Raw genomic sequence first — 23,938 nt, 5'->3', positions numbered from 1 at the left:
TGGTGGTCTTGCTCTGGATGCTCCTCAGCGGCCTGCCTGAGAGGAGAGGCTGGAACAGTCTGTGTGCAGGACGGGTGGAGTCCTTCACGGTGCGGAGCGCCCTCCCCCTGCATGGGAACGCGTAGAGGTCCGAGGTGGAGGGAAGGCTGCTCCCTGCAGTCCACTGTGCAGCCTTAAGCTCCCTCTGCAGAGCCATGCTCTCAGCAGCAGTGCAGCTGCCGTGTCACACGGTGATGCAGGTGCAGAGAACGTTCTCCACCACAAAAGTTCCTCAGGACTGAGCTCCCGAGTCCCGCTCATATGCATATAATCATGTGTATGTACTGTGGTATTACTGGATGTCTGAGAAATTAGCTTGACCCCTGACCGATGACTAGCTGATTGGAATCAGTGACTGGAGCTTTAAATAGCGAGTCAACATGCTATCAGGTTGCACTGACAATAACACTCTTTAGTGGGGACGTTATTACTGAGGGAAGCTCAAAGTTAGCAATTTTCACTACTAGTGTGAAGCTAGGAGGTGCAACGAAACCATTTCAAAGAAAAAACTGTATTTGCAACGATATGTGGACATGTCTGCAGTTCCTTTCAGGCTGTGAGAGAGTACAAGACAATCAGGAGATAACAAGAAGGCTTTTACGGCAAGGTTGTTCTGTTTTATCCTTTTGAGCTTTCAGCCTCTATTTGTCATGGAGCATTCTGCATTTGGAAATATTGGCAGCCTTTTGGATGTCTCAGCGGCTCTTCATTCTCCTTGGAGTTTTAAAATCTGAACCCTGACTTACAGTGACAGCTTCCACTCAACATGATGAGAACATGATGTTTCCTCGTCTCTTCATACAGGCAATTAACCATTTACCGCAGGAAGGCTCAAATAGTTATTTTGTTGGATATCCTTACATTGTACTGTAGTTCTAAAATTGGAATTGGTTGAAATAGGTTTTGGCAGTTTAAAAAAATCAGATTTGATCAAATTTTCACCAATACATCTTGATTACAGTAAAATCTAATCTAATTTACACTGTCAAAGCTGACGCTCACCTGTGGTGTTGAGCAGGTGGAAGGAGTGAGAAAGCTGAACAGAGATCTCTCCATTTGCCTGGTTCTCCAGGAGCCGGCTGACATTAACACACAGGTTCTGAAGCCCAGACCAAACACAAAGCCGGTCCTGTGTGCGCGGGGAATCCTCTCCCACCATTCCTCCGTCTTTGGCCAGACTTTCTGCAGCATCCAGCTGACGTCTCAGCTCTATGCTGTGAACAGTCTCCATCACGTTAACTCTCAGATGTCCTGCAACGGCATGCACACGTCACTTACGCAACAGCTGGAGACTCCACAGATCCTTGCAGAAGTATCCGTGTCCGCTGACCTAATTTTCACATTTTGCATTTAAACCACAGACTTTAACGTATTTTAGTTGAAGTGTGGCACGTGTTCAGCCCCTTTTAGTCTGACACCGTTAAACAAAATCCAGAGCAAGCAATTAGCTTTTGAAGTATCTTAGCTATTAACTAGTGTCCACCTGTGTAATTACAGTAAGTCTCACTTTTTTTTCTTAAAGATTCTGAAACCCATGTATCCTTTACCTTACAATTCATCACGAGGATGCACTACTTTGTGTTTATCTGTTAAATAAAAAGCCATTAGAACACATTAAGGTTTGTGGTTTTAACGTGACAAAATGTGGGAACGCTAAACACTAATGCAGGGAACCATGAGCTTTACCCTCTGTTAAAGTATCAGCGTGCTCTAACACTCCATCCAGACTCAGGACATGGGGCAGAACCTCCAGTATGGACATTGAATGGTGAACATTCCCCCACAGAGCCAGCTGAAGACCCTGGGAGTTGTTTCGAGACCCCGTGACCTGGGCCAGCAATGCCTCCTGTCCTTGTGTGAAGGAGCCACGCAGAGACACACTGGAGGAGGATAAAGAGACGAGAAAACGAAAACATTTCACAAGTCCATGAAACATTTGTTCAGATGCACAAACAGCGGCACACAAACCTGTGCGCCGTCACGTCGGCCGCCATGTTTAGCTGCAGGTCGGTGACCGTTGGCAGGAGGTTCTGGGACAGATTCAGGTTCAGTCTCAGTGCTCTGTCTTGATTCTGGAGCCGGTGGGACATCTGGCCATTCAGAGTCACCCTGCTCTTCCCGTTAGCTCTCACATTCAATGAACTGCTCCCTTCTCCGCCCGCCGAGTGGTCTACAGCAGCTTCCACCTTCATAAAGCACGCCGTTTAACTGTGCAGTACAACGCAATTAGACAGATAGTCGCGATGTTTTCTAAGCCTCCCACCTGTAGCGTTTTAGGAATCTTTGATTTGAAGGGATGCGTGAGAGAGGAACGGAGGCCGACTCTTCCTGATGTTCCGTTCAGCTGTACTGAAAGCTGCAAAACGACAACATGGCGCTTTGGTCCCACCTATTTAACCAGCACTAACCTGAATGTGTGTTTGGGTTTCTTTACACTCACTTTGCACTCCTGTCGCTCTATTCTCAGATTTCCTCTGGCCTGATAGTCAAACTCATTGTTTAGTTTAGGGATCCAGAGTAAGTCTCCCTCCATCACAGCAGAGGAGGGCAGCTGCAGCTGTGGCAGAAATAGCTACATGAGGGAAGGGCTCACGCTGTCAACTAATTTAGGTACAACTTCTGTCACTTCTATAGTATTTGAGTTCAACTAACACCATCTGATAAATGGTTATTATATAGATTTTGCAGTCATGGTAAATAGGAACACCTCTTTTTCATATCTGGGTTTTAAGTGTAATAAAAATGGTCTAAACATCAACAGGTTTGTATTTTTTAGTGCACAAATACCCAAAACAATCCATTACAAAAGAGGAGGGTCCTCCTTAAAAGGTCACAGTTGTTCAGTCTTTTCCAAAAGGCCTTGGTGGCTGAAAAGTTCAATCTTATTCTCATCCCATCAAAGCACCTTTCCTCAATAGAGTTGGGGAGTCGCCCGCGTGCCTTTTGGCAAACTCAAAGCACTCTTCCATAAAGCCTGGCTCTAGGAAATGCTTATCATGGTCCTATGGATAGATCTTCTAGTCTCCGTGAGTCTATCTTTGCTCATTATCCAAATTAGTTTGATGACCTTAAACAGTTAGAAAATGATAAACCCCCAAAACCGAGGAAATCTTTGAGATGGCAAAAACCTTTTCTACAATACCCGATGTAAAAGCACAGACGTGAAAGAGGGTGAAGGCTGAGGGTGAAGTGGCTGACCTGCAGATCATGACTGTAGTTGGCTTTCATTTGTATTGACTGCTGATTTGAATGTGAGGGACTCAGGTGGATCTGCCCAAGGAAGTTCAGTTTCTCCTGACTGTTGACCAATAACCTCCCTCGTACATGTCTGTCTGTCTGAAGAAGAGCAAATAAAGAAAACATTATTCCACTTTTTATTGATAATGCACTAACAGTAAATAACAATAGTTTAACTTTAACTGATATTTGATTTACTGACCATGCGCTTTTTCTTATTTTAACATATTGCTTTGTAAATCATACAATATATTACATAATTCATCACTTCTTTAGAAACTTTTTTCAGGAGTTAAAATGCCATGTTGAAATATATTTGGAGCCATTAATGCTGGAAAATGTTTTGTCTTTCCATCACTTCAGGCTTCAGTCTCTTCAGTTAAAAAAACGGCATTAGTATTTTGAAGATGCAGAGTTTACCTGGTTGCTGGTGGCAGTCACACAGGCTTCAGAGTCTGATGGAAAAGTGTCGGAGCTGAACGTATGGATGAGCGCAGAACAAACCTGCACATCAGACATTGCATTTAAGCACCAGGAAGCACTGAGTGAGCACCATGCAGATTAATTACCTAGCTAATCACTTACAAACGGGCTTGGGGGTTTGTAGCCGAGAGTCAGGGTGTGGACGACTTCCTTGTCGTCGTGGAAACCAGCTTTAGACTCCAAAATGTAGAGGCCTTTGATGAGGTCTACAGTGAAGGTCTCCCGCAGAAGAAGAGTCTGAGGAAAGGTGTGGAAGGGCTGTCTGTGCGAGATGATAGCTAGTTAAATCACCAGGGCTGGCGCTGTTACTTCCTGCTTTCTCATAAAGTGGAGCTGATTATCATCAATGATAATGCTGAAGTTAGCAGGTTTAAAGCCTCAGGTTCTGCACCTGACTAAAGGGCTATTCCACTACATTTAAGACTACCGGCGGTTTGACATCTTTAATACATGGGATGGTAAATCCAGAACTGGACTAGTTTGTCCTCATGATGTATTCTGTAAAACATGGTTTGTGAAAACTCAGAACAAACCAATTCAAGTTTTTGTTTTTCCTATTTTGAAACCACTTTACATGGGGTTCAATTAAAAACTACAATCCTTGGACAGTTCAGACCTGACTGAACACAATTATCTGCACCAATGACAAAGTATAGAAAAATTACTTTGTAGTTGGTGAAACCTGCTTGTGTATTCTAGGAGGGGTTTTAAAGGATTTTCTTTTGCCTTGAGCCCAGCTTAGACTTTGTCTTAAAACTACAAGATCTAGACAATCCTATCGTAGACAAGATTATTGCATAATAATGGCAAAATATACTTTGGGATTGGTGAAACCTTTATTCACCTCATGAAAAATCAAAACAGTATGATTTTTAGGGGCTTTTTTGGCTTGAGACCACCGTACATGGGATTCAACTGGGATTTTTTGTTGTGAATTTTTTTTAATTAAATAAATCTATAAGAAATTACAAAACATATTTTGTACAATCTGATTTAAAAAATAATCCAGCTAGTTTTGGAGTGTTAAGGTGTTGTAGTTTGTTACCTGGACCTGATTTAAGGGAGTGAAGAGGCCAAACAAGCTCTCAGATGATACTTCTTTCAGATTTCACAAGTAAAATTAAATTATTTAGTTTAGGATTAAAAAAATCAAAGGATTTTAGATTTAGGAACAAATGATGTCCAGAGTTATGAAATGTAATGGAATAGCCCTTTAGTCAAGTGCCGAATCGGAAGCTCCTACTCAGATGCTTAGTTCAGCTTCGTCATTCAGAGGTGAATATCATCCTACAGACTCTGTCCAGGTGAGCCAGACTGAAACACAGACCTAAACTGGAGCAGAGCTGCTTTCTGATACATCTTCCTGTCCCTCCTCAGCTCCTCCACCAAGCCCTCTAACTCCACTTCCATGGTAGGACTCTTTGGCCTGGAGAAGGTGATCTTTACAATCGCCCGCCTCTTCTTCAAATTCTTCACCATGTCCGTAAACAGAGACAGCTTGTCAGGACATTGCACAAGCAGCAAAAGATAGACACCTTCGTTCTAAAATAAAATGAGCCTTACAACACTCCCAGCCCGCTGTCCCCACCCACCTTATCAGCACAGCTCACTGCAGCAGCAAAGCTGACATTTTGCTTGCCATATGTGGTCCTCATCAACAGGGAGTGGCTGGATTTAGAGGTCTCCAGAGAGATGTTTGCTTCCAGAGGAGGAGTCCAAAGGGAACCCAAGGAGCCGTGGGCCTTTACAGCCTGCTTTCCCGCCACGCCCCACACCCCTGCCTGGAGAGGGACAGGGATGGTAGTATCAGACAAAGAAAATATGAACGTGTTATTCAGAAGTAATTAAATGATCACTGTTTCCTGCAACAGCATACACTGTAAAAAGCCCTATGTCACATAAAATTGTGTTTAATAAATGCATTTATTCCAATTATTTAACCTTTTCTTTTCCTTTTTGAGTTTTCCATAAGTCAAAAGTTTCAACATTTTTTACAAATGGAGTTTTCTACAATAAAACACCCTATTTTCTAGTCAATTCAATAAAATTGTATTTATTGTATGCGGCAATTCACAACACGTCATCTCAAGACACTTTACAAAGTCAAATTCAACCATATCATCCAGACAGATTGGTCAAAAAAATGTTTCCTATCTAGGGAAACCCAGTAGATTGCATCAAGTCTTAACAAGCAGCATTCACTCCTCCTGAAAGAGCGTAGAGTCACAGTAAGAGTCGTCTGCATTGTCCATGGCTTTGCAGCAATCCCTCATACTGAGCAAGCATGAAGCGACAGTGGAGAGGAAAACTCCCCATTAACAGGGAGGAAAACCTCCAGCAGAACCAGGCTCAGTATGAACGGTCATCTGCCTCGACCGACTGGGGTTACAGAAGACAGAGAAGAGACACAGAAAGCACAGAAGCACACATTGATCCAGTAATCTGTTCTATATTAGATGGTAGTAGCGGGTGATCTGTCTTCCCTGGATGATGTCACAGTTAACAGAACGCCAGACCAGGTGTACCTACTATGAAGAAAAAAAGAGAGAGAACAAAAAGTTAAAAGTTGAAATAGGAACTAACAATGCAAATTGAAGAACAGTAGGAGAATTCAGCAGAGTGAGAAAAATGGATCATTTAGAAAAATAACATACGATGCGCCCAGTTCGGCAATCGTTCAGCAATTTCAGCTTCTGCTGGAGCAGCAGGAGGATGAGATGAGACATTTAAATAATAATTTTCTCCTAAGGTTTTCTTATCAGAAAGGTTGTATGTCTTAGCAATTTTTTAACGCATGCTCTTGTTTACATCAGGTCCAGGTTAGATCATGAATGGCATGATGGCATTAGAATGGAAGTGGCCTCCCAGTCCAGAGTTGGTGCAGAAGTTAAGGAAAGAGGGTCCGTCCTCCCTGATTATTACAGCTAACTAATTGTAATTACAGGGAGCTTGAATTCTCTGAATTAAACCACATCCTATAAATTTTCATTGTTTTTTTTTACTTTTCAAATTTCTCAAAAAATAAAGTCACAAGGTTTAATTTCCCAAATAGTAAAGATGAGAGGCACATTTTCGAAAATGTTGTAGAGCGCTACACATTATAAGCAGAAAAGGCATGATCAGGAAGGTTTTCTAATTTTTGAAAAAGTAAAAAAAAAAATGTCTCAGATTTCTACCACATTTTGTCCAGTGGAAGTTTTTTATCTGACATGTTGGCTGATTTTATTCTGAACAGAATTACTGAAATGTAGACAAAGGTTGTCTTTTAAAGTTATTTTAGAGAACTTTCATAAGCTCTAGGTTTAGTATAATGTTTATTGTTATGTTGTTATATGTGTTGTTGAATGTGGTTATTGAATAAATATTTAATAATGACATTTGTCTTGCGTGTTTGTCAAAAATAATGTTCAAGCTACAGTTGTTTTGTTTTCTTTTGTTTTGTTTTGCAGGAGCTAACATCTTTTAAATTGACAAAAGACTTGGTAAATATTAAAATGTTTGAGTTCATACTAATGTAAATTAATGGCAAGCGGTATTTATTTTAATTACATGTTTTTCATTTGGCATTCTGGTCATTTTTCTTTGGTTTATTTAATTTGTTAGCTTTTTCTTGTAAAGGCAACCTATTCTTTAGTTACAATAAAAAAAAGGTTAAGAATATAAAACCTTAAATTCAAGTTGGTTCACTGAACAACAGAAAATTGCGTGGAAAATGTTGCCTCATGTTTTGCCGTTTTCTCCAGGTGATGGTGTTTACAGCTTATGTGCGACCTTCTGATAATAAATATTTATTAATCAGTTGGGTTAGCTGAAAGGGGAAACTGCAGTGTCACGTAACAGAATTTACTCAGTTTTCCCCCATTTTGACCTGATTCAATCACAAACATGAATGCATTTTAAATTAATTATTTATTTTTTCCAAATAGAAATCTGAAAAGTGTGACAAATATGTATTTAGCCCTCGTCACTCTGATACCACTGCATAAAATCCAGCTTTTCCATGAAGAATTGAGAGGTTTGTTGGAGAACATTAATGAACAAACAGCATCATGAAAACCAAGGAAGAAAAAAGGCTTTAAAGTTATGGAGAAGTTTAAAGCAGGGTTAGATCACAGAAAACAATCCCAAGCTTTGAACATCTGACAGAGCACAGTTCAATCTGTCATCTGAGAGCGAAAAGAGGATAGCACGACTGCAAACTTGCAAATCCCCACAGTGAAACACGGTGGTATCATGCTGTAGCAAAGAGGGAGCTGGTCGGCAAGATGCCTGGAGCTAAACACGCTGCACAATAATGGAAGAGAACCTGTTAGAGGCTGCACAAGACTGGAAACTAGGGTGGAGGTTCCTCTTCCAGCAAGACAACGGGCCTAAACTTATAGCCAAAGATGCAATGGAACAGGTTAGAGCAAAGCATATTATAATGTCAGGATGGCCCAGTCAAGCCCAGACTTAGCTCCATATGAGCATCCATACCAAGACTTGAAACTGATGTAAATAATGGGCACAAATTTCTCTAGCCTTGCCATCAGCAGAAAAGGTGGTCTGACAAAGTATTGGCCATACTACAAGTGTATGCCACACTTTTCAGATTCATATATATAAAAAGTCTTGCAAACACTGTAAGAGTTACAGTTAGGCACTACTTTATGTGGGTTTATCGAATAAAAAAAACAATGAAAACATTCAAATTTATAGTTATAATCTGACAAAATGTGAAAAAGAAATATTTATGAGCGCACTGTAAATCATTATATTTGGACTGTTCAGGCTGAAGTACTGATGCGTTTCTTTACTTGGAGGTAGGTAGCAGCAGGTGTGTAGACCTCCAAACGGGCTTCCTTCTCTCGGCCCCTGTCCCTGTACAAAGCGTCCAGGACCAGGTTACGGACGGTCAGCCACTTGCTGGCTGTCAGCTCCGAGGTGAGCTGCAGGGTGTGGCGGTGCGGCTGGCTCAGCTTGTGGGTGGCGTAAATGTACAGCCCTGGTGTGTCCATGTTGAAGGTGCCTGGACAGAAATAAGGGGTGATAGCCAGTGGTTGGGAGCAGATGTTTGGCTTCTCTGACTTCAAAATGCACATCTCAGGAAAAAAAATCTTTATACCTTCCCATTTCTTTGGAAGAACGTTTTTGGGAGGGCTTTTCCAGTGTAATCCAGCCACCACAGGCATCAGGTTGTTGTAATTGATTTTTAAGTGAGTGCTGCTCTCAGAGCCATGCTGCGTCAGGTGAGAGTGCATCAGCTGAGTCCTGTAGTTTAAATTGTTCCCTGGTACCTGCAGATTGAACTGGAAACACCAGGGAGAAAATGTTACCTCCTGGACCTCCAATCGTCTTACTATGGTGCTTGTAGAAATGATAACAAGGATGATGGACGGGCTCACCTCCAACACGTAACTGGTGTGGTTCTCTGTGGATCGGTTCAGGAGGGACTGACTGAGGAGAAGTGTGTGTTTGTTGTTGAGCTCGTCCCAGTGTTTGCCGTAGCTCATGTCCAGGGCTGACTTGATGTGGCTGGGGCTTTCTTCATGCCTGATGTGGATCTGTTACAGGCATTTGGGTCAACTCTCATTGCGTTAAACTTAAGAGAGGACAAAAACATTCTAGCAGAGATCAACAATCACGTGTCTATCAGAAAAACACTTGGGGTTAACCTGGCTTGGTAGAAATTTATCGTTCTTTGTCAATGAATATCAGTGGGACGGACTTCAAATACCATCTTCCCACACTGTTTAACTTCTAAAGAGAACGTGCAAATCAAATGCAAATCAAGCCCCCTGACAAAGTTTGCACAGCCTTTGGAAGAGAAACTGGCCCACAGCATCACAGCTCCTCCACCAGGCTTTAAAGTGGGTATGAGGTGCTTCATACTTTGTTTGTTGCTGCTGATGTCTTCATACAGGAACCAGGAAGTCTTAGATCAAACTCAGCTCAATTAGATAAGGTAAGGTATAAACTAAAAAAGGCTTTTGCTACATCAAGAGTTATTGTGCCATCAGTGATTTTGTTAAAATAATGATTTGTTAACATGGGATTTCCCCCCAACTGAATAAATATATTCATTCATAGGTTGGTTGTTTTTTCACATTTTAGTGTGAGATGATGCTGTTGCCATGAAATATACATTTATTCAAAGCTCCTTACACGACTTTACCAAGGGTGCCAATAAGTGTGTCCACCAGTGTATGTCCACAGTCACCTTGTGGTTGATAGATGCCGTGTTAGTGCAGTAGAATTCATGATCAGCTCTCATGATGTACGTGAGGGTTGAGTCCCTGCCTCTCCTCAGTCTCTGGGAAGTATAGCACTCCTGATGCAGGTTCCTGGATTCCCCTGTCAGGATGTAGCAAATCAAAATATAAAATTAACTGCAGGTATAAATCCTTACATATTGTCCAATTATTGTAGAGCAGAAGTCTGCTCATTTCTGGACCATGCGTCTGTTGTTTTTGCTGTTTAAACTCCTCAACATATTATTTACAAGATCTTTGTTTCGCATTTTCACCAGCTTCTAATGCAAATCAAACTGAATTCCACAACATAGTCTACATATAAATGAAAGCTCTCATTAACAAAGCAGCTCCACGTCAGGACTCTAGTTGGCAACCTGTTGCTGACATCACAATGGTAACAATCTGTGCTGACCTCTCAGGCCATATTTCACCCTGAGGACAGAGCTCAACAGCGCCCCCTTCTGTTCCATCAGTCCCAGCATCCTGCTGCCCACCAGTCCAGGTAAGAAGAGCTCCGCCTCCACAGAGTACTGGCTGCTGCTGAGGTCCCGCCTCCGCTCCAGAGCCACTAAACAAAGACAGCTGCTTGTTCAGCGAAGCCTGTAAAAGCAGATGTTTTCAGGGCTGCAACAATAAAAACAATGGCGTGTCACCTGAGAGGGAGGCGGTTTCTCTGAACACGTTCTTCAGAGTAGCAGAGAAGCTGCTCTTCCTGCCCAGTCCACGAGTAGCGTTAGCCGACAGAACCATGGGGTGTTCGTCAGCGGCCGTCTTAGCTTCCACGTGGTACCGTGTTCTCTGCTCAGACTGAAGGCTGGTGCTCTCCACCAAACCCTGCAGATTAAAGCCGACAAGAACAGAGATTAAGAGAAATAAGTAGGCGCCCCACAACCCTGTCTCAGATAAGCAGAAGACACAGGATGGATGGATGGGTTACATTATGAAAAATGTGCCTCCGACCTTGTCATCTAATACTTACCAGGATATAATAATGAACGCTGTCAATTGTAAGCTCAAGCTTCCCTGACTGTATATTCTTCTCTTGTTCAATTTGTCCTAAAGAAGGAAAGAGCAGGTTTTAAACCACTAAACATCTGAGAAGTCCTTTGCCTGTTTCAGACCGCCTCTTGGCCTGACCTTGTAAGAAGATGGTTTTCAGTGGATGCTTGATTCTCAGCAGCACTCTGTGGGAGCTGATGGCCAGGTCCAGAGACATGTCCCTGGGAATGGACGACTGAGGGGTGGCAAGTAGGAGGTGGATGGAGGCCTCTCTGGGAAACCAGGTCCCCCCCTGTAATACAACAGTAGAAAAAAGCTCCCACCTGAGCTTTGGATCTCTTTAGCTCATCCACTGTTACCAAGAGCCTCTTGACTGCTTCTTAGATTAATCTCCCTCTACTCTGGGCACTTGTGCCCCTTTTCCACGGGCTCTGCTTGGGCCTCCTCCATGCCACTCGGCACCGCTTTGCGTGCATTTCCATTACTGTTTTTTCAGCACCTAGCTTTTCGTACCTGTGTCTAACCGGGTACTAGAGCTGAGCTGGGACCACATGTGACATGAACAGATGGCTGTTCACTGATTGGCCAAGGGTGCGGTCAGCCGGAGCAGACAGAAAAACAAATCACCATTTTCCAAACTCGCTGCTACAGAAAAGGCAGCCATTGATTTCACATTGCAACCTTAACCTCAATGTGGAGGGCATCTGCAACGGTGAGGTCTTATTTTACTTTGCAGGTTTGTGTCTGAAGCTTTCCTCATTTGTAGTGGTAAATACCGGCCAATTCCCGCTGGCTGGCTAGACATGGCTAAAGAGTTAGCTCGCTGAGCAGTGGGTGAGATCTGCTGCCGTCCAGCCAGCGACGGCGGGCAGGTGAACAGTGGCCGGTTATATCTGTCTGTTTTACACTGTATTGGATCTTTGCCTACGTTTGTATGTCTGTGTGTGTCTGTAAATTATATATGTGCACATTACGTAATATGTCTGTCTGTCCACATGTTCATACCAGCATTTCTCCATAGTCTTCTTCTTCTTCTGGTGTCTCGGAAAAGTTACGACTCACACTTCATTTGCACGATTATGAAGCACAACAGATACCACAGACGCCTGGAGGTGTGGCTTAAAGCATCCCCTCCTCCTGCCATAACCGGGTCAAAGGAAACACAACCAGTTGCAAGGAGAGTGTGTGAGACAGAGCGGAGTGGAGCCATGCGGCCTAATGGAGCCAGTGGAAAAGGGGCATTGGTCTAGCTGGATGGCCGTGTCTGAACACGTTTGCACCAGTGCCAGTCTTCCCAATTTCAGATGATGGGTTGAAAAATATAGAACAAGTGCACTTATCCTGAAATTACCTACAGCGATACGTTTTAGCTTTGTTTTGTTAAAACTGTACAAAACACTGAAACCTTTTTCCTCCACTTCACACATCTGCACCACTTTGTCTATCACATACAATCCAAATAAAATACATTGCAGATCATGTAAAATCTCAAAATACACACACATGCTTTTTTTTTTTTTTTTTTTTTTTACAGAAACTCTTACGTATATTGTATAAAACCTTGCCACTATATAGATTTACATTTACCATATGATGTAATGAGTAAGCGGCCTCCAGCAGATAGTAATGGAGGCCTCTATCCAGCTTCAGCAGTCTGAGCGACAGTTGGACCGGTCCAGAAGGGGGTAAAGTAATACCAGAGGCAAGAGAAGGATAAGAGACATTGGAGCACAACTGCCAGCCAATCAGTTTGGACCCTGCAAGAAACCATAGTTCAGTTATAATAGATTATATCAGAAAAGAATAGAAGAATATGGGAAAATGGGACGAATGAAAACAGACTTTTTTGCAAGGATGTTTAAATCTGCTCTGACTTTTATTTCAGTGCAGACTATATGAATTAAAGAATTAAGTATATTGTTCAGATTTAGTTCCATAACCGGTAACTTCAGTAGAGAGGGGAGACAGTATGAAGTTTTCTGGAGTACCGATCTCTGACGACCTCACCCGGTTGAAGAACACCACTGAAGTCATGAAACGGCCAAGCAGAGACTGCAACCTGTGAGGATGCTGAATCAAGCATCACCCTCATCCAGCGTTCTCACCATTTTTCTACAAATCTGGGGGTGGAGACTGTGTTAATCCGCTGCATCTCAGCATGGTACTCCGCCTGCATATGGCAGACAAACAGGCCCCGCAGAAGATGGTGAGGGGAGCTGAAAGACCCCTTGGTGTGTCCCTGCTTTCTATGCAGGACCTTTTAGAGCCACTGCAGGAACAGGAAACTGAGCATTATCAGAGACTCCCCACACCCTCTCCGTGATCTGTCTGAGCTGAAGTCATCTGAAGTCATCAGTCAAATGGTACCACCACCTTATCAGCCGAACCACCACACTGCTATACATCTTTCTGACTCACACTGTTAAAATGCTGAACTGCTGTTAAGATTAAACACTTTCCTTTTATTCAGCTGTTTTGAAAGTTGTGTCCATTCTAAAATCTACAGTATGCTGTATTGCTGTGTTCTAAAAACCACATGTAATGCTGATTCTTCTCATCATCAAGGATGCCATCCCTCCTGGCCTGGAAAACCTGCAGTTCACCTACAGGGAGAATCGCTCCATGGAGGACGTTGTCTCACTGGCACTTCTCTCAGCTCTGACTGATCTGCAGCATCCCATCACCTATGTCAGGATGCTCTTCGTGGACTTCAGCTCTGCCTTCAACACCGTGAAGCTCCACAACCTGGGATTACTTCCACCACTCTGCTCCTGGATCAGTGACTTCCTCACCAACAGACGCCAGGTGGTGAGGATAGGGAACACACGTCTGCTCCCTTGATGCTCAACACTGGAGCGCCGCAGGGTTGTGTCCTCAGCCCTGCTCTCTTCACCCTCTTCACACACGACTGTTTATCAAATGCTAAGGATTATTTGCACGCTTCATTTTCATTATTTATTCAATTACAAAGCACTTTACGAACCAAAAGGTGATCAAACTGCTGTACAGGTCAATAACAAATTAAACAACTTAATAAAAAGCAATAATCAATGCAAGTTTGACAAAGGCATAGAATAAACAGAGAATGGTCATGCTCTCTGGAATTAAAAGCCAGTTTAAAAAGATGAGTTTAGTCAGAAAGACCTCTGACTACAGAGCAGGTTGCAGTGCTTTAGTTAAGAAGTAACAAAAGCATAAATAACCCACTGGAGGGCATCACGAGAAAGATAATTCTTGACTAGCCTTAGACGATAAAAGCTAGACTGGACTACTGCACTAACCTGTTTACCGTACTTACAACCCAAATCAAGAATCACATCAAGATACCTAACAGACATGCAGCCAGAAGAGCCCAGGGATCCAACAGCATTGCTGCACCCTGTAAGCAGGTCAGACCAGCCACGCACAGACGCTAAAAGACTGAACTCAAATAAAACAGGGAAATGATCAGAGATGCCAGAGTTGCATATCTCTTTGACATCTCCAGGTAAACCAAAGGTTCAAATTAAGTTCAGGGCGTGTCCTTCATCCTCTGTTGGACCATTCACTAACTGAGTCAGGTTAAAAGACCTGATCAAGTTTTACAAATCTTGATCAGTTCAAGATCTGACTTGATCTTAGGTCCTGAACTCATTGCCCGAGTGCCTGAACTTGGCACTCGGGCAATAAGTATTTATTGCTGGGGTGGATGTGGAAGTCATGTTAAGCTGCATAGCCACAATACACCGGATCAATAGCAACCAAAAAAAAAAAAAAGACAGAAAACTGAGCTTGCGAAATATAAGTTTTAGACTGCTCTGTTGCCTCCTCTCTAAGTCCCCCCCCCCCCCCCCCCCCCCGTCATTGCAAAGCTACAGTCATGTTCATGTTTGTTACCTGCAACAATCTGAGTTAAAACTAACCAAATAGCAAAGGTGGCACAGAAGCTGACTTCTAAAAAAAACTCACAGTCTTTTGGTGTGCAGGAGGTCTTTTGGATCCGAGGTTTTGGTCCCTTAATCTCCTCTCTGTGGTCTCCGCTAAGCTGAAATACTCTGGAGCTGAAGAGTACAGAAATTACAAGTCGCTATTCAGAAACCATCATTAACATCTCAAAATAGCCCATTTAGCTGGGATCCTAACTTTATCACTGCTAGAGCACAACACCTACAACACCTACAGGGTTGTTAAAATGTATAAGACCTCTTCCAGATTACGTCTGTTTTCCCTTTTTTTGTCACACTGAAATGTCTGATGGCAAACAAAGATAACAGGAGGACACACAATGGTGGAAAAAGCCCCCCTGTTTAATCAGAAAACATAAATCTAACTCAGACTCATTCCTATTGTTCCTGCGAAGAGTCGGACAAGTTATGAGGTTTAGGAGGCAATCACTTTTAAACATAGGATAGCTTTTTTCCCCTTAATACATGACTTTTTACTCAGATTATCTTTGTCTTATCTTAAAATATCAGATAGTTGATGATCTGAAACATTTAGGTGTTTTGCAGTTGACCTGTGCCACAGAAGGTGCCAAACCAAATTAAACAGACACAGTATTACCACCACTTGGTAGAGTTTAAAAGGATATCAGTCACATTTTGGATTTGCCTGAGGTCAGGTGGTCTTACCATTTAACTGCCCAGTATAAGGGGCGTACAAATGTTACAGTGGGCCCTTGTTTGAACCAGTGGCCCCCATCGCATCGTAGGTCCAGCCACAAACCCAACCATATGGATGACTTTGCTCTCTAACGTCATATTGACGATGATGTGTGAGCATTCAGATCGTGTAGTTGGGATTGCGGAATCAAAGGGTCGTGACTTACATCTCAGCCTCCTTTTGCACGGGATTTCCCCATGTCCAAGCTCTTCGTCATCTTCCTCATGCATGCCGTTGGAATACATTTAGTGCTGTTTATACAAGCTTAGCGGTCCCAGATTTATTATTACTACCTCCCATGAAGGTTCAGGAGCATACTATTTTGGGGTAAATTTCAGTCTCCATTTTGTGTTGGGACCTTTCAGTTGATTAAAAGGCATAATAGACATTGGTAGATGTCTATTATGGCGATGTGAGAGGGGGCAGTTTACATGAGCACCCACAGACCTTGGGTCAACAAGTAACATTTCGCTACAATAATTAATATATTGTCTGCATATTAATATATAATTCACTATATCTCTCTGATCCTAAGACAGAGCTAGCATCCCTGGTCTGTCTTCCAAGTTTCTTCCTATAATGATTGTGATGCTGCTATCCCAGCAGATTACTCAATAGAAGAAGGCTGATGCCACAGTGGAGTCATATATTATCTGATTACAATGAGATGGTCAGTGGGTTTTTATACAAGTGGTCCTTTGTCTTGTTTTTTCATTAGATTTGTTTTTCGACATGGACAAGCTTGTTGAGGGTTTTAACATTTTGACAGCTGCAGCTCTGATAGAACATTTCCTCATCTGCAGTGATTTATGTCAGCAGAAAGTGATCCAAGGAGGAGAAAAATATGAACCAACTTTTTTGGTCCCCGAAAGTTTGTTGGTATGAGGCCATGAAGCAGCAGACTGGTCAGGGTCTCCATGATCATCTTTAATCGACACCAAAGGTGTTTTTTTCTGCTGAGGGTGTTTTCTGTGTAAGTATCCAGATTGATGAATGTGTATCCAGGCTACAGAAGATCCCAGGCACCAACAAAGGACAAAGGCAAGATGGCCAACAATGTTCTTCTGGGTAATATTGGGCTATTTTATTCAAGAAGCTGTAATATGTTTACAGAAAAGCCAAGATATATGTTGCTGATCAGCATCTTTTTTTAGAGACAATCCCCAGTTCCGTGGCATTTGGGAGCAGGATCAATGTGCTTTGATCAGTTTCAGAAACAAGACAAAGCGTTCCTTAGCTTTTAAATTCTCTCTATCTTTGTCTAAGTGGACGCTGACCATCTGAGACCCAACTTACAATTTTCCAGGGCATAAAGGATCTATCACTGACACGTTGGTGCTAGATATCACAGCAAGCCATCAAATGCGCTATAAAGTCAATGTCCATATGTGTCTGGGCTGAGACACAAAACAACAAAGAAGACATCATGAATAAATGTATTTTCTTGTAGTATTCAACCACTTGATTTTACCGCTTGCAGTATTTAATGTCCTTTCATGTGGCATTAAACACTGACACTTACCTGAGAGAGAAGATGTCCATCAAGTCCTGTGGTGTGTTCAGAGTGACTCGGATGTCCCGCCCCTCCTGCAGCTGTAAGATCCCATCCAGGCTGGGGGAGCTCCTGAGCTCAGCAAGCCATTCAACCGCAGCCCGACCCAAAGCACCGTCCACCCCCATCCTGGCTGACAAGCCCACATAGGCACTGTGAACAAAGACACTAGTTACACTCTGCTGATAGACTAACCATGTGGCCACTGTTAGACCGTAAAGCCAGCTCTACCTGGGGCGCACGTATCCGTTCAGGGAGAAGTGAGAAGCATCCCTGTAGTTAACGCTGCCTTTCAGGTGCAGCGAGAGAAGAGAGGTCATGTTGACGGCCAGTTTGATGGGGACGCCGGACAGCGAGGGCAACACCAGCTCCTCGGTCATCAGCACACCCCTGTGGCTCAGCTGAACCTCATGACCCTGCAGGACAAAGGAGGAGGAAGGAAAATCCTGCGGGTGAGGGGTTGTAAACAGATGAGTGAATCACAGACTGTTACAGCCAGTGTTACTTTTGACAGCACATTTTGATGAAGTCCTTTGACTAAAGCACTTTTAGTAACAATTCAATCATCTTGTCGTTTTAGTTTCGGTCTAGTTTTAGCTGACTAAATTTGCAGTGAATTTAGTCGAGTAAAACCAGAAGTCATAGGGTTTTTTTTTTTTTTGAGACCTTTTTACATTTTTCTTTACATTTTTGGTGAAATATTTATCTTACTATGGAAATGAATTCATTAAAAAGTTTGACATACACAGACAAAGATTGAGTTTTGTTATTTGAAAACATAACAATAAAGTTTCAACTGTAAAAAGCCATAAGTAGGATGTACACTTCAAAGATTAAAATCTCACTGGCTATCAAATATAAAATTGTAATGGATGGCATCTACTTCCATTATTCTCATTCCTTATTGGTTGACATAATAATGTCTTTTTTATCTGAGTATAGGTCATTGTATATTATTTTTAGCTTACTTTTCATCTGGAAAAGGAGATTTTTGATGAAAACTGTGACTAAGATTGGTGGTTACAGCAGCGCACGCTATATTTGCTGCGTTACCTTGAGCAGTTTCACAGCCAGCCCAGCCATGCTGAGGGACGCCTGATGGACTTGGTTGTAGATGTCGTCACATGTCAACACACTGAGCTCATTCCCAAAGATCTTCACAGCAAACCAACACCTTGGCCTTTCCTCGTCTACTTTCTTTTTTCCAAAAAACTGGAGAAAAAAAACACATTAACAGACACAAGGCTGTCAGGAAACCATGCTAAAATTGGATGAATATCTAACAGGTAAGAATTTTTTTTTTTTTTTTTTTTTTTTTTACATGTTGACTAAATGAGGGGCATAAATATCTTCTTGCTCAAACATAAACTTGCAACCCTGCAAAATTTCAACTGCCTGTCAAATCCCACAACTCCTGCATATTATTGGTGTACAGATTGAGCTCACCTAAACCACACATTAACAAACATATAAAACAAATACACAAATTTAAACCAAAATGAAGCAAATTACTAGTGAATTCTAACAGCATGAACTGCGTATTTAGATAACAAATATATTGATTAGTTTCCCTGACAATGTTGTCGCTGCCTGGCATTATTGTCATTTGTCATGTCCAGCAGTGAACTGTAAAGCTGGTATGATTAGATGGGGTGTATTATGTTGTATTGTGAATAAACATGTTAAGTAAGAAAACTTAAAACCTATAATACTTGCGATCGAAAAAGTTTCTCTGTTGACCCAAAGATATAAGTTTACCCAGCTTTAGCGAGTTCAACGACAGCGCTAATGCTAAAGTCAAAAAAGCTGCGCTTCTTAACCTGAAGCAGCTGTTGCTGGTAAACCAGCTTGTTGTTATGGGGAATATATGAAAGCCACCTTGTTGGAAAAGATTTAGAAGTTAGTCAGAGGTGTACCAATATTTCAGTAACATTCTATTCCTTAATTAAAAACATAGCACGGTGGCGGCCCAGGGTTAGCGCATGCGACACTCCAGAGTTTGAATCCTAAACCTGGTTGTTTCTTTTTTTTTTTCTTCTTTTGTGGTTGTTTCTTTTTAACGTGAGGTCAATTGCCCTTCCACAAAATTGTACTCCTAGGGGAAGAGAGGGGCATAGCGCAACAGTTTTTGTTTTTTATAAAATAACTGAAGGTGATATTGCCCTGTGATAGACTGGCGACCTGTCCAGGGTGTACCCCGCCTCTACCCCATTGACAGCTGGAGATAGGCACCAGCCCCCACAAGGGATAGATGTGTTAGAAAATGGATGGATAGAGGTGATATAGAGCAGTGAAGTGTTTTTTTTTTATTATTATTATTTCAGCATCATAATCTACAGGTGTTTGGGTTTTGTTTTAGGTTTGTTTTCAGCATTTCCTTGTAAGAGTTGCTTTTAATTATTTATTTTTCTTTTCCGGATGATGAGGCATTTATAAGGCTTAGCTTCTTAGGCCCTGTTTACAGGACAATGATCCACTGAAATGAGACTTTTGGTCCATTTCTGTTAATATGTTCACACAACAAGGTTCTAATTACTCTCTGCTTAGGGATCATTTTTGTTTATGTAGTTACCTGTAGGATTTTTGTCTGGTAAGACCGTATCCTTACATCTCCGTTAAGTTCCATCAGTGTTTTGGTTCCTTATCTTTACCATTGTTTCTATAAGCAGCTTAATTCAGTTCACCTCCACAATGCCAATTAGTTGCCCAGTTTCAGGGTTTACTTGCTCCAACAGTAGATCTGTCAGTTGTCTCCATCTAGCTTTCTGTTAGTTCGGCAGTACTGCTGACAGATAGCAAAACAATGTTTATGTCTGCTGATCGCACCCAGTGCAAAGTTCTTTTACGGCTCAAAAAATTCAAGTAAACACTATCAAGACGACTGCTTGGCTTATATTGTTTTATTTAAAGATGAATATATGTTTTTTTTTTGTGTTTTCTTTTTATGGTCAAAATACATGACAATGGCCCTTTAAAAGTCTACGTCCATGTTGAGAATGTACATTTTAAAAATTAGGTAGAATTAAACTTAAATATTAAAGTGTCTAAGTTGCATAACCTTTTGCTTAATTTATATTTAGAAATCTTGATTGAAGATTACTCAAATGAGAACATTATGCGAAATGTTTAACAGTTGAAATGATATGGGCTTGTTTGAGCTAAGCGTCTGTTAGGGGTAAAGTACAGCCTTTGCCTGTCTGATCACCACCGATCAAGCCAAACCATCATCTTGGGGGATGAACGGTAGCTCATTAACTATATACTCTAATGGAGGTTACCCCATGACTGTCCCCTCCACAACATTTCTGTTGGATTAAGGTCAGGACATTGGTCTTTGACTTGGCCATTCCACAACATTAACTTTATTCTTCTTCGGCCATTCTTTGGTTGAATGACTTGTATGCTCAGGGTCATTGTTTCATTGCATGACCCATTTTTTTCTTCAGACAGATGTCCTGACGGTTCCTCTTTAGAATTTGCTGCTATAAATGCAAAATGCACCATTCCTTTACAACTCCGTCCATCCTGCAGCTGAACTGGCCTGTAATACTATCACCAATTTATCTTACCAATGCTATAAGGATAATTGAGATGTTTTTATTTTCTTTTTTAAACATAATCCCTGTCATTTCAACAACAAAAATTAATTTGGTTTTATCTTCTCCAAGCTTGCTTTTTAGCACCGGGCGCAGGGACTTTTCTCATGCAACCATACGATAAACACAAATCTTATTTAGTGTTTTACAAAGGATGGACTAATGAAAGATTGCACAAACCATGTGAAATAGATCTTTGGGAAGGTTAAGAAGGGTTCTACATTGATGTGAAAGAGGATTTTTAGAATTTTTCTTGTTTTTGTTTCCTGCTGGAGTTTCAAAGACTTAGCGATGGCTTTGTAAAACTTCCCAGACTGAGAGATGTTAATGTCTTTGTTTCTTACCTGTTCTAGAATTTCTTTACATCAAGGCGTGAACTGCGGCTTATTTCAAATCTTTTAGCCTTCTTCATATTGTCAGGCAGGTTCTATTTAAGTAATTTCTTAATTCTACAGGTCTGGTTGTGCTGAAGCAACATTTGTGGTTAATTTCTTCAAGTCACAACAAGAACAAGTACTTTTTCCCCCACAAAGCCAGATTGGTTTAAACTGTCTTTCTATTTACTTTGGTTATCTTTGTCTGATATTAGAATTGATTTAATGATTTGAAACACTCCGTTTGGCAAAAAGTGAAAAGGGGGCAAATCCTTTTTTAAGGCACCATTACTCACCAACTGTTGTCAATATCAATAATCAGAGACAAAAATCAAACATTAAAAACCGCTGGAACTGTGTGCTTCACATCTTTACCAGAATTGTCAATAATTGTGGGAACTGGATGAGATTTCTCTGTTGAGATTCAAAGCCGTTTCGTTTTGATTGAAGCATTTAATATCTGTTGTTTAAGCAAATCTGAACTTAATATCTTAGCACTATTAGAAAACAATTCTCCTGCAGTTCGACATAATATAGTGTGGGGGTGTGAATGCATCACAACACAGTAAGCTGAATGACCTTAGAAACAGTTTGATAGACATTATAAGCCGTAAAAACAAGTTGCTAAGAAAGCTTTCATGGTGGTGTCCAGAGAAGGCAGCAGAGACAAGAGCTGAGTATGAAATGAAGCTGAAGGCTTAAGTTCAATTGAAGAAACTCATCGCCTGCCTCCATTCAATCAGAGTCCGATACGCCTCTGATGTGAGCCAATCAGCTACGAACCGCACCTCCATGAAGCCAATCAGCATCCCACGCTCATCTTAAAAGCAATTTCAAATCCTCGTCTCAGCCTGCTAACCAGCAAGCGCAAACGGATTGCATGTTGGATTTCGAATCAGATGTCCGATTCATCCCACCCCCAACCCCTTCTCCACCATCATAGCTGAGTTCATCTAGCTTCCAAGACGTTCCTCCATCCTCAACCCATCAGAGTGTTTTCTCCCTTCAGTCTTCATCACTCCCTATCGCCTGTTATTGGTCCGGCAGAAGACCACCATGTTGGGCCCGGTTCTGCCAGAGGTTTTTTCCCAAAGGGGAGTTTTTCCTCTCCACAGTCGCTTCAAGCTTGCTCATCATGGACAGTTCATGCAAACCTGTGTTTATCAAGTTGGACATCTATCTTAAACAGATCATCATATGGACTGAACAAACTTCTTCTATCTCCACTCCACCACCAGTTTCAGACCTGGGGGGGAACATCCCTGTTCTCATACATCTACTTATGCATATTAAAGTATAATTCAGCATTAATGTTCCTGCCGAGGTCTGAGCGCCAAAGACTTAAAATATTGTATCAATAAAATCCTTCTAATTGCAATTTCTTTCTCTGTGAGTTTTTCAGATTGAACTCCTGTTTGGAGTTTTCTACCTGCAACAATCTGCAGCTTTTATGTCTACAGATCGTTGCAGAAGAAAATGGTTAAAGTTAGAGTGAAGTGAATTACATTTTTAATTGCATGTTTGTCAGATATATGGCAGTGATTTAAAAACCTCCTTGGCTCCCTGCAGAAACCTAGACCATAGACCTTGTCTGCTTCTCTTAGACAAAAACCCGGTTTCTTACCATGGCCCTGGCCTGGTTCAGATAACTGTCGGTGTTGGACACACACGGTTCTTTTTCTCCTCTGTTTCTGTCATCCGCTGCCCTTCCACCCCTTCTCGTCTCCTGTTTTCCGTGCTTAGCAGCCCGCTCACTGTCTGTCTTGTCACCAAAAGCACTCCTCAAAAGTGGCTCAAAGTTTTCCATGTGTAGATCCACCTGGGGCGAGAAATAAGAGAAGGGCCTTCAACATGACTTTTACTTGATCTCTACAGAATCTAAATAATTGAATGTCGGTAAAACTCACCTGCAGCAGGTTGTGCGCTCGACCGTGTAAATAAATCGTCACGTTGGCCGAGACAGACCTGGGCAGAAAGGACTTTGGAGAGAAAATCAGGGATGTTTCTACATTTTTTATCCCAAAGCCTGAAACAGAAAAGAAAAGGATGTTTACACCTAAAGCATCTTCCTCCACCTCAGACATCATAATCATCTCACCATTACTGACACGTTTACATTTTTGAAGAGCTCATCTAACCATTTTTAGTACCACAAAACATTTTGACCAGGACAACGCTAACAGAAATAATTCAGAACTGGTCCTTCTCCTGTTTTTTTCCAAAGCAGGAAAATACTTTTTAAACATTGCTTTCTAATTAACAGCAGGCATTTTATTGAAAAGAAAAGCCCATCATTGTGTAAATCAAGAACTGCAGAGTTGAGTGCAAATTGGTTTAAACAGAAATCTCTTCTGGGATGGATATGAGGTTGCTTTTTGGGAAGTATATAAAAGGATTGAGTGAGTACTATCCTACTAAAGATAAATGTTGTTTGGATTTCTAAAACTAGAATCAGTAAAGAGGATGGATTTTTCGCCTTACTTAGAAAAAAAAAACGTCTTTCTGTTCAAATAAGGGCCAGCCCTTTGAATTTGAAACAATTGTGTCTACTTGCAGTTTTATTGAGAATCTTGGTTTGAGTTGAATGAAAAACCCAATGCTGAGGTACAAGGATTTAACACATTTTGTGCCAGAGTGGCACAGATGACTTTGACAGACTCAGCCGCAGGTGTTGGTGGTGGAGTGGCTAAAAGTTCCTCAGGTAACAACATGTGTTCATTCAACAAGCTTTTTACTTTCATAAATTCCATGTTGATCCAAATCATCTGCTGACATCCACGGATC

General features: G+C 41.7%; 1 protein-coding gene across 1 annotated transcript in view; it reads right to left on the bottom strand.

Moving 5' to 3' along the window:
- Positions 1-23,938, bottom strand: part of LOC105925175 — a 66,177-nt gene that overhangs the window by 33,471 nt on the left and 8,768 nt on the right. Inside the window, exons 15-39 of the mRNA XM_036137904.1 lie at positions 23,062-23,180; positions 22,779-22,973; positions 18,238-18,396; positions 17,416-17,600; positions 17,155-17,337; positions 14,940-15,031; positions 12,579-12,748; positions 11,130-11,283; positions 10,972-11,048; positions 10,646-10,826; positions 10,405-10,560; positions 9,959-10,092; positions 9,144-9,302; positions 8,864-9,047; positions 8,556-8,767; positions 5,352-5,540; positions 5,087-5,229; positions 3,862-4,021; positions 3,697-3,780; positions 3,238-3,375; positions 2,480-2,596; positions 2,303-2,395; positions 2,008-2,225; positions 1,726-1,919; positions 1,042-1,290 (exon numbers count right to left, since the gene is read on the bottom strand). Coding sequence (XP_035993797.1) covers positions 1,042-1,290; positions 1,726-1,919; positions 2,008-2,225; positions 2,303-2,395; positions 2,480-2,596; positions 3,238-3,375; positions 3,697-3,780; positions 3,862-4,021; positions 5,087-5,229; positions 5,352-5,540; positions 8,556-8,767; positions 8,864-9,047; positions 9,144-9,302; positions 9,959-10,092; positions 10,405-10,560; positions 10,646-10,826; positions 10,972-11,048; positions 11,130-11,283; positions 12,579-12,748; positions 14,940-15,031; positions 17,155-17,337; positions 17,416-17,600; positions 18,238-18,396; positions 22,779-22,973; positions 23,062-23,180 — 3,945 coding nt within the window. The remainder of the gene's footprint in view (positions 1-1,041; positions 1,291-1,725; positions 1,920-2,007; positions 2,226-2,302; positions 2,396-2,479; positions 2,597-3,237; positions 3,376-3,696; positions 3,781-3,861; positions 4,022-5,086; positions 5,230-5,351; positions 5,541-8,555; positions 8,768-8,863; positions 9,048-9,143; positions 9,303-9,958; positions 10,093-10,404; positions 10,561-10,645; positions 10,827-10,971; positions 11,049-11,129; positions 11,284-12,578; positions 12,749-14,939; positions 15,032-17,154; positions 17,338-17,415; positions 17,601-18,237; positions 18,397-22,778; positions 22,974-23,061; positions 23,181-23,938) is intronic.

The sequence above is a fragment of the Fundulus heteroclitus genome, chromosome 6, assembly GCF_011125445.2.
Source record: "Fundulus heteroclitus isolate FHET01 chromosome 6, MU-UCD_Fhet_4.1, whole genome shotgun sequence".
Taxonomy (NCBI): Eukaryota; Metazoa; Chordata; class Actinopteri; order Cyprinodontiformes; family Fundulidae; genus Fundulus; species Fundulus heteroclitus.
Note: the sequence above shows the minus strand (reverse complement) of the source record. Positions and strands in the feature narration are given on the sequence as shown.